This window comes from Haliotis cracherodii, unplaced genomic scaffold (assembly GCF_022045235.1).
Source record: "Haliotis cracherodii isolate W230 unplaced genomic scaffold, xgHalCrac1.p SCAF_6, whole genome shotgun sequence".
NCBI classification, from domain to species: domain Eukaryota; kingdom Metazoa; phylum Mollusca; class Gastropoda; order Lepetellida; family Haliotidae; genus Haliotis; species Haliotis cracherodii.
Window position 1 is genome coordinate 49,939,597 of NW_027266319.1, and position 10,556 is coordinate 49,950,152.

The 10,556-nt window shown below is 39.9% G+C and overlaps 1 protein-coding gene across 1 annotated transcript in view; it reads right to left on the bottom strand.

Annotated features, from left to right (window-relative positions):
• LOC139446477 (uncharacterized) overlaps nt 1–6,379 on the bottom strand; it is a 25,816-nt gene extending 19,437 nt beyond the window's left edge. The window contains exon 1 of the mRNA XM_071227788.1: nt 6,205–6,379. Coding sequence (XP_071083889.1) covers nt 6,205–6,379 — 175 coding nt within the window. The remainder of the gene's footprint in view (nt 1–6,204) is intronic.
• Between the last annotated feature and the right edge of the window lie 4,177 nt (nt 6,380–10,556).

The following is a 10,556-nucleotide window of genomic DNA, read 5'->3' on the forward strand; positions in this document are numbered from 1 at the left end:
TCGGCAAGAACATTTTCGTACTTTTTCGGACTGTACGTGTTCACGCAATCTGTGAGAAGTGAGCTCTTAATGCAGCTATTCCTTTAAAGGTTCAATCAACAAATTGATCAGAACCATAGTACAACTGTGGTGATGATTTAATGTAGCTATTCTATACCAGACAATGCAAATATCATGGGTCACAGATTCACCTGCTTTAAATTGATATGGGTGGTCGGGTAGTCTACTGGTTAAAGCGTTTGCTCGTCACGCCGAAGACCCGGGTTCGAGTTCGGACATGGGTACAATGTGTGAAGCCCATTTCTTGTGTTCCCGCCGTGATATTGCTGGAATATTGTTAAAAGCGGGGTAAAAACCATACTCACTCATTTTAACTTGAGAAAAAGCACAGATACAACAAGACCATAACCATCATCGCCCTAATCATTCCCGCCTCTCGATCTTTTTCTGCCATGTTGAACTTCATGCGAATGAAGGCATTTTTTTAGTATGCACCCATGTCACATACACGTAACTATTATTATATCAGACAGACAATTTGAAAAAGAAATGTGATCGGCCTGGTCAGAAAGATTTACTAGTCCCCACTGTACAGTTATTGGCGTAAGAGTACTAACGTTTTGTCGGCTACGGAAGTTTTTTGTTCAAGTATTGCACATGTTTATCGACTGTGTGTCATGGCGATTTAGCACGGCGCTAGGCTACATACCAACCGACAGTGCAGATTGTCTTTTTGTTTATGATGCTGATTTACAGAAAATATTCAAATCACAGATATGGAAAGATAGCTATAATCGTTAATATTAAGTTGGTATAATGTATATTTATGGGCAGGAGGTTCATGATCAAAACCTAAACATTGAATGGCCAAGCCCGAAGTGCTCGACAGGGCACGTTCGCATCATATCTGTGCCGCGATTTCTTGTTTACCGGTTGTCCTACATACTCGCCCGTTCAGACAAATAACTGTTACTTTTTTTTATATGAAATGACTAAGAGTCACGTGTGATTGCTTAAACTACCTGACCGTGTGAATGACTTGCCCTAACTGTTTCACATTTTCTCGCAAATGGAGATTTCAAAAGTGTGGCCACGACATCTAACGTGAGTCGACGCCATATTGTAAACAAATTGTGTCAAGGTCGGTTCCACATGTGGTAGCTCGGCCCCCGTTTCTGTCGATGGTACACGCGATACAAACATAGTGCAACTACTGAAAACATCAACATAACTTCTACAATGATGACATCAATACCTTTTTGTATTTGGATTAACCGCTTATGGATACGCTGTGCTGTTAAGTTCGATTTGGATTTGTTTTTCCTTTCATTGAAACTGTGATAATGGCGCTGTGATTGGTTTGCTGAGATACTATTTTCCATGAGTCTAATGTACATGGTACACGCTGTGATTGTAGAAGATAATTGATAACCAATTGTGTATGCATATATATCATCAAATACACATTACTTAATCTCTTCAGAAAATGGAAAATATTATAGCTCGTTTTTAAACATTCTGCTATGGATATTAGATAAAAAAATAATATCAGATTTACAAATTATTTATGTACACTGTGCTCTCGATTAACGTATGATAATCTATTGCACGTCTTCAACTCTTATTTGGTATGTCATCTGAAATGTCAGCATTGAATAAAATTAATTTTATTTCGTTACAATCTGCAATTTTATTCAAATAGGCTAATAGACGGTCGGTAATTTCCCGCCGCTGTGAATTTGTCGTCTGGACAGGTGCGCGTGATTTGACCTCGCGTATTGTGACGTCGATGACGTCACATGAAACAGCTGATCTAATGTTGTGGTAGTATAATGGATACACGTGGTTTCATTTTCCAAATAACAATATTCTTTGATTGAACTAGAAAGCATATCTAGTACATCACGATTGGAAAATGTCTACGGCGACCGACGAGTGAATGAGACCCCTAATCATTTGACTAACAGTGTTAGACTATTTGGCGCGGTTTTTCTAATTTTGGTATGTTAACATGGGCTTTTCATATCTGTTTGAAGGCTTGATATTCAAAAAATAATAATATGCATTTAGTTGAGTACAGTGAGAAAGCTGTCAAAATGGATCCAATATTAAACAACCTAGATTTTTAATACTTCAGCCTTATCTATTGGAATCTCGAATGGTTCAATTTATAACATAAACAGTAAAAGTAATTAGATCTACTCACAATATATAGATAATCAATTTCTGAAAGACAAAACGTTTTCAGTGTAAATGTGATTTCGTTTTGATGTTTTATATAGTTATTTGGTACCGACACATTCACTCTGCATTATCTAAATTACCAAATACTTCGACCAGTGACATATTGTAGTAATAAGATTCTACTTTGTTTTGTATCCTAAGTATGAAATAAAACATTTTTAAATAAATATTTGTCTAAGAGCAAAATCAATGCATTCTTGTGGGTTTTTTTCAGCATTTTAATTTGTATATCTTCCCTTCAAGCTGTAGTTTAGCTAGGCCAAAATTAAGAAAAAAGGAAAGACATAATAAACCATTTTTATTAAAGATTTTGCTGGTTAAATTTTTGAAGTTCAATACCAAGAATATATTTTTCCTTTTATGACAAATAATTCCATTACTTTCATTGACCTACGATCATTATCTATTTCAAACTTTTCCTTTAGTAGAATGGGATGGAATGGGAAACTAGTGGAAGTAAACTATTACGTGGTCCTTAAATGTACATGTACATGTACATACCTAGCTAGGTGTAAAGTGGTATTTCATGGACTGGCCATACAAGTATATTTTGGGCAAAGGTCTAAGTTAGGCAGCCAAGTGCGAAATACGAGCTGATAGGAGGATGTATGTTTTCTAGTGGTCACAGTGAAACAATATGGCGCCCGAGTTGCGAGTGATCGAAAATAGGTTTGTTGATTAGATTTGCTGCCCATGAAAACGTTTCAACAATTTTGATTGAATCTACATGTACTTACTCTTTGGGGGTATTACGTTAGTATAATCTTGTTAATTATTAAGAAATAATAATGATGCCCAATACTGAGAGAAGTCAATTTGAGTATTGTTAGGGCTGTTTAGCGATCTTTCACATTTTGTCCTTTGAAAATGTACGATGTCAATTACCCCGAAGTTGTTTTTATCACTAATAAAAGAGGACGGTCATACATGGACGTAATCGGGATTTCTTCAAGATATACATTACAAACTGTCATTCGTTTTATGACATAATCTTTGAAACAGTCTGCGTATGAATTAATCAGGACCACTTCCTTCAATTTTGTTTTGGCGTCAAAAACACGCACAATTTCATCGGGTTTTTTAATCGGTAAATAAAACTCACAGAGAATTCTCAGTGAATGTGTATTTCAACATAAATATCATAATATGTCTATCACTGTTAGGACATGTACTTGCCAATGATATGAATTATTGGTCATTTAGATTTCAAACGAGGGCGCTTACTTGACTTTGCTTGCCATATTCGGATGCGTCCATATTACGAATAATGTGGAAAAGTAGGAAACTTATAATACCAGCGCTTTTATCGATGGCTGGGAAGTGCATAGATCTTTTGGATTCGGTGACTTTAGATACTGTTGGAAAGACAATCAACTCGAGTTGCATGTTATACAATTTGGTTACACTGTGTGAAGAAATAAAGACGTTGCAACACTTTTTATACAATGTATAAGTTTTTGTAACCGCGACGTCAGCACAGTGCGGCACAGCGGTTTGCAGGCTGACTGACGTCCAGGCACCATGAGGGTTCCCTGTAGCCCGTGTCGCCGTATATTGTGTGGAGAGGGAACTGACTTCTTTCAAGTCTGTCTGGGCGCCTGGCACCATACACGCATATTTGTCCGTCTGTTTCGTCTTGACGCCCCTAGGGGGCACGGGTGGCCCAGTCGTCTAAGGCGCCGCGATTCGCTGTGCAGAGTTGCGTCCCTTTAGCACGCCAGAAACCTATGATTGTGGGTTCAAATCCCGGTTCGCCCCGATTATGTTTCTAGGTTTGTCAGCACCATACCCGTGCTCGTGGGTTTCACCGAAGTGGAAAACGTCTGAGACCTGCATCACTTCGGGCTCTCTTCCCACATTAAGCTGACGCGCCGCGATATAACTGGAATACTGTTAAAAGCGGCGTAAAACGCAACTCACTCACTCACTTGACCCCCTATGCTCTGTCCCGTCTGTTCGTCCGTGTCTCTGCCCGTCTTTCCGTACCTATTTATTGTTTGCATATTTCTGTTTTATCGTTTTTGAACTTCTAAATATGAAATCGTGTCCTACCTCCATTATCAATATATATTTTTGATTTTTTGCTGTATCTATTAAACGAGGGGCAGAAGCCCAAGTCTTTTTCATGAATAAATATCTGTTCTGTGTCTAGTAACTAATATTCTACTGATTGCAAATCTTTGTTGACTGTAGTGTGCCAACTGCTCGTCCCGATTTTACTCTATTCATGCCAGATTACATGGATTGTTTGCAGACTCAACCCTTCTCGGGTTTGAATTGACTTGATGAAATCCGGTTCTGACATCCCCCAAGTTCACGGCGAGAAGCTACTCGGCTGGTTGGTGTGGCGATGTCCGAACCAGGTTGGATTGTGTCAGTCAAGACTGTAAGTGCCCGACGTTTTATATAGAGCGCTCCACATACTCTTGAATGAATGTTTTAAATTATGTTCGACTTTGATATAATTGTTCGCTGACATCTTTAAACTTCATTGCACATTTGCCTCAAACTCTTGTGTTTTCCGTTTCAGTCTGTTTTGAGAGTTGTGAATTGCGTCACTTTCTTGACCGTTACCTGAAGTCCACTGGACGCGAGGCTAGGCATGCGCAAATCTTGTCACGTGATCTGATTGCCCAGGACGGACCCATTCAATTTATCGAAAGGTATGCATTGTTTCCTTCTATTCATGTACTATCTGACTAGCAGTATGAGTTTTGGAGTGAATGATTCGTAGACCGTGTATTGTGAACATTGGTACTGATGTTTCTTTTTTCAGACTGGCGTCTATTAAGAACAGACGAGGAGTGTCTGAGCACAAGGCCCTAAGCCAGGAACTCCAATCCCTGACCGAGAGGCACATGGTGCGCCTGAAATATCTCCAGGATGTGGAGGAGGTGTGTTGCCTACAGACTGAAACTCTCTTCATATTGTTTGTTGTTGTATTAATTCCGCTTAATCCAAGCATACACGTCCATGTGAAATAGCATGTAACAACGTTGATGATTTCTGTTTTGGCAGAAGGGAATTTTGGGCATGGCCACCTGTCACAATTGTAAACAGAGAATAGAAACAGCGAATCCTGTCTTTTACAGCCACACATACATGTACAGTGTCACACCCACTCACTCATCCAACTCTTTCTCTCTCTGTCTTCATCTGTGTCATGCATGTTTTTTATCAACCCCACTTTTGATTTTTTGAGTTGGTTTGTCTACTCCTTCTTCTTTCTTTATTCCCTATGTTGTTTGTCCCCACACTCATCCCACCCAGACCTCTGATCATACACGCCAAGTAGCATGTGACCTACACAAGAGTCAGTTGGAGTTTCCAGTCTCAGAGTCTTTGTTGTCAAGACGTGCTCGTCTGACGACTGTGGCATTGACAGATACAGACACGGGGGTGCTCTACTGTGTCCTGTACATTCTTTTAATCCCCTTGCTTCCACTCTTCCACTCTTGTGCAGGTCACACGCTTCTTGGCGTGCATGATCAGAGGTCTGGGTGGGATGAGAGTGGGGACAAACAACACAGGGAATAAAGAAAGAAGAAGGAGTGAGTGAGTGAGTTTGGTTTTACGCCGCTTTTAGCAATATTCCAGCAATATCACGGCGGGGAACACCAGAAATGGGCTTCACACATTGTACCCTTGTCGGGAATCGAACCCGGGTCTTCGGCGTGACGAGCGAACGCTTTAACCACTAGGCTACCCGACCGCCCCAGAAAGAAGAAGGAGTAGACAAACCAACTCAAAAAATCAAAAGTGGGGTTGATAAGAAACATGCATGAAACAGATGAAGACAAGAGCGTGAGAGAGAGAAAGAGTTAGATGAGTGAGTGTGTTTCGTGTGACAGTGTACATGTACGTGTGTCTGTTAAAGATGGGATCCGCTGTTAGCCAGCATGCTAAAGGAAAGGCTCCGCAAGCAACCAGTTACCTCTTTCAGTCTGTTCAAGAGCTCACTCTCCTCTTTCAACAGGCGCTCATAATGGACTTTGTGGGTCTGCTCCTTCTGAGTTTGTTTAACCAGCTGAGTCCGGACCTTCTTCTCCAGCATTCTCTGCCGGGACCCTTCGGATTTCTCACCAAACGTCTTCAGATCACTTATTCTCTGTTTACGATTGTGACAGGCGGCCATACCCAAAATTCCCTTCTGCCAAAACAGAAATCATCAACGTTGTTATATGCTATTTCACATGGGTTTGTATGCTTGGATTAAGCGGAATTAAAACAAACAATATGTCTTCAACGTGGCATCCCTTCCTTGGATCTGACAACGACTAGGATACAGCAGCATGGGTCAGTCCCACCTTGAGTGTCTGAAGAAAATTATTTGTAATAGTAATGCAGTTTGTTCTTTTTAACCGAAATAAAGCACAGGTTGAGTCTTTGCTCGTACAGGCTTGCTGCTGTTTCCTGGACTGTTCATCCAGAGAGTGGAGTTAGGGAAGCAGTCATAAAATATTTTAATATCATCCAATCACAGCTGCCAGATCTCCGCATTCAACTCCGGTTTGGTGTTGTAACACCCGTGGGGGAGGGGCTGACGTTGTGGCTCGGGAGATCCGTCATGGATGCGCAGCTGCGTCAGTCAGGAGACCAGATTCTGGTAGATGCGGGCGCTACCAGGCCACCAGATAAACACGACTCCGTTTCTAAAACAAAGTAGAAACATCGTTGAACGTTTGCGTTTGATTATCGCAAATGGAAAAACGCGGACAACATTTTCTCTCCTCCCTTCGAGCTCCTCACAGAAATAGTGTTTAGCTATGTACATAATGCACCTGCATTCTAGAGGATGTGTGCCTTACATCGATGCCTAATGCGATGGGATAAACCAGGTCGACCAGGAGAAACAAACCGAGTCTTACTGCATGCGTAAAAAGCAAATAGTAAAAGAATGCGACCATCACTATTTCCATCCCCTTCCTCGTAGAAGCGATAATAGTTTTGATGGTAATTTCCCCACATACTTGAGGATGTGGCCTTTTTAAGTTACGCCAAATGGAAAATGGTCAACATAATCCTACCATTAGCAAGGTGTCGTCATTAATGGATATATAAATCTAAATTAAACTTTTGGCATCCTCATGCAGTCAATCTCTTTACATTTGTAATTATTTTTCGCGATGACTAGAGGATATAGTATTTTCAACGATATAAAATGTAATATGGTTGATTCATAACAAACAGAGAACAGAAATTGATGAACATATATTTATGGCAAAGCAGTCGGCTGACCCCAGAAATATTCCTATTTTTTTTCGCAAGCCAGGTATGTTTTTACCTAGATCAAATGCAAGATACTTGATGAATTCCCAACTGGAGTAAACAATTATCGTATCCATTCTTCCAGAAATGTTCATTGTATTTGCAGTTGAGGATGTCTGTCGTACACCGACATACATTTACCGCTTCATTGATTTAGTCTATACATAAGTGAGTGAGTGAAATTGGGTTTACCTCTGCTTTTAACAGTATTCCAGTTATATCACTGCGTGTCTGCTTAATGTGACGCAGGTTTCACTTTGGCGAAACCCACGAGAACCTGTGGGGTGCTTACAAATCTAGAAACATAATCGAGGCAAACCAGGATTCGAAACTAGAGTCATAGCAAATAGTGAAATATGCCCAACCAACCAACAGTCAGTTTGATTACGAATTTCAGCTATATCACGTAAAAAGTGCTCAAACCGATTGATAATCGATACAAGTTTATTTGTTTGTTTGTTTTTTAACGCCGCACACAGGACTATTCAATATTCGGCTGTCTGTAAACAATCGAATCGGATCCAGACAACCCAGTGATTGACATCATGAGCATCGATCCAAGTAATTGGGATACGATGACATCCATCAATCAAGTCAGCGAGTTTGACCACCCGTTTTTTGTTTTTATATATCTATTTTCTATTACATGTTGTCTATATTAATCTGCCGTTTATCACAACATGACATGCACATATACCTCTCATCACTCGGTTGTTGTCTATGTTAATCTGCCGTTTATCACAACATGACATGCACATATACCTCTCATCACACGGTTGTTGTCTATGTTAATCTGCTGTTTATCACAACATGTCATGCACATATACCTCTCATCACTTGGTTGTTGTCTATGTTAATCTGCTGTTTATCACAACATGTCATGCACATATACCTCTCATCACTTGGTTGTTGTCTATGTTAATCTGCTGTTTATCACAACATGTCATGCACATATACCTCTCATCACTTGGTTGTTGTCTATGTTAATCTGCTGTTTATCACAACATGTCATGCACATATACCTCTCATCACTTGGTTGTTGTCTATGTTAATCTGCTGTTTATCACAACATGTCATGCACATATACCTCTCATCACTTGGTTGTTGTCTATGTTAATCTGCTGTTTATCACAACATGTCATGCACATATACCTCTCATCACTTGGTTGTTATCACTCCAGCTTGATAACGGTGTAAGAATCTATAGTGAAACGTCGCTATATGCATTAAACCACAAGTTGTTATACATAAAGTTGTACGTTTTCTGTATCCATGTTTAAAACCAGAAATTGGAGCGCGCGCGCGCACACACACACACACACACACACACACACACACACACACACACACACACTGGTAAATGATTTATGTCAACCTTCTAATTTACTATTAATATGTCGTACTTGTAATCACTCATTACCAGTGGAAAGAGGAGGCTGGTTAAATAGTGCATATACTGACAGTCTGTACATTGTGCCAACTAACAGTTGGCGATGCATTCCACTACATACTTGAATGTCCTTACTTTCTTAACAGTTATGATTATGTAATACCTAAATTAAATTATTATAAATTACAGCAGTTATTCTTAAGTACAAAGATATCTTCATTAAAGTAGCTATGTAAATTAATACAATTTTTTTATTTACCCTTCCGATGTACATTTACTGCCTACTCATACACTATACACATACAGTAAACTACGTTTATAACGAACACGCTTATAACGAACTGGCGGATATAACGAACTGTTTTTTGGTCCAAGCCATTTGCTGTATATATGGCGTATATATGTTTATAACGAACTACGGTTACAATAAACTAAAATTAGTGGTCCCTTTGAGTTCGTTATAACCGTAGTTTACTGTATTGGGATATTCCATGTCTTACTGCGTGGTGTATTATGGAAATAAAGAAGTTGAAGTCTTGCTGCCTGACTAGAAACAACAAAAGATTCCAAACAGAAATGCCTCCGTGAGTGTGGGTTCCCAACCAGTGACGGCGTCCCTTTCTGAGGATGACGATGACGTTCCACTGTCACATCAGCACCCACAACCGGAAGAAGAATTCATCATCACCTGGATGACGTCATCCCAGCTTAGAACACACATTGGGAATCTGATTGGGTGTCGTTGTGCTAAGGTTGATGTGTACATCGGCACCCTGGTCATTGGAGCACTGGAGCTGAACCTGAATCTTCAGCTGAGACATCCGATGATGATGATGATGATGATGATGATGATGATGATGATTCGGAATAATCAGTGCCTGACAAGAACTTTTCATAAGTGCTGCAGAACATGGCTGCTATCAAGAAATTCTCCACTACAAAGAAGTCCCGTTTGCTCTAGTCCTTGCTTGTGTCGGAGGAAGAAGCTTAGATGGAGACCCCAAGCAACTATATATGATAATTCCTCCCTAACGGAACTGTTGTTTGTTTATTGATACATATCTGTTACAATGTATGTGATTAATAAAGTCCTGCTATACGTATTCATTTCGTTTTGTAATGTCTTTTTGCAATGTATATGATCAAGTTTAAATTTACAAGTTTAATGAACTGCGGTCGCATTCATCCATGAAACCGTCTAATCCGACATCTGTCTTATCCGACATTTCCCCCGTCCAGAGCGGTGTCGGATTACACATAATCTACTGTAGATTAGTTGTCATGGAAACAATACCTGCAATTAATTTGTGGGTTTTCTTTTCATGTTTTGACATCTTAAGGTTATAAACCTTTAACCGTCATTGTAGAGTTTTGAAAAGCAACACTACTCCCTCAACCCCTAAATTACGCAATATTGCAAAGTTTTGATCAATGAGTCTCATGTCAAGCAAACGGGTGGGAAGTTACACAGCTAACAACCAAAATCAATCAGTCTTTTTGCGTATATAAACAGTCATGTTTGCTAACTGCCAACCCAGTACACAGTTAGATCAGACACGATTAAGAGTGGATCGAAAACCATCCCATTGTTGACACAGACCTGCATGTCTCTAGCGAGTTTCACTACTAGACCGACGGATCACACTGCTGGTTC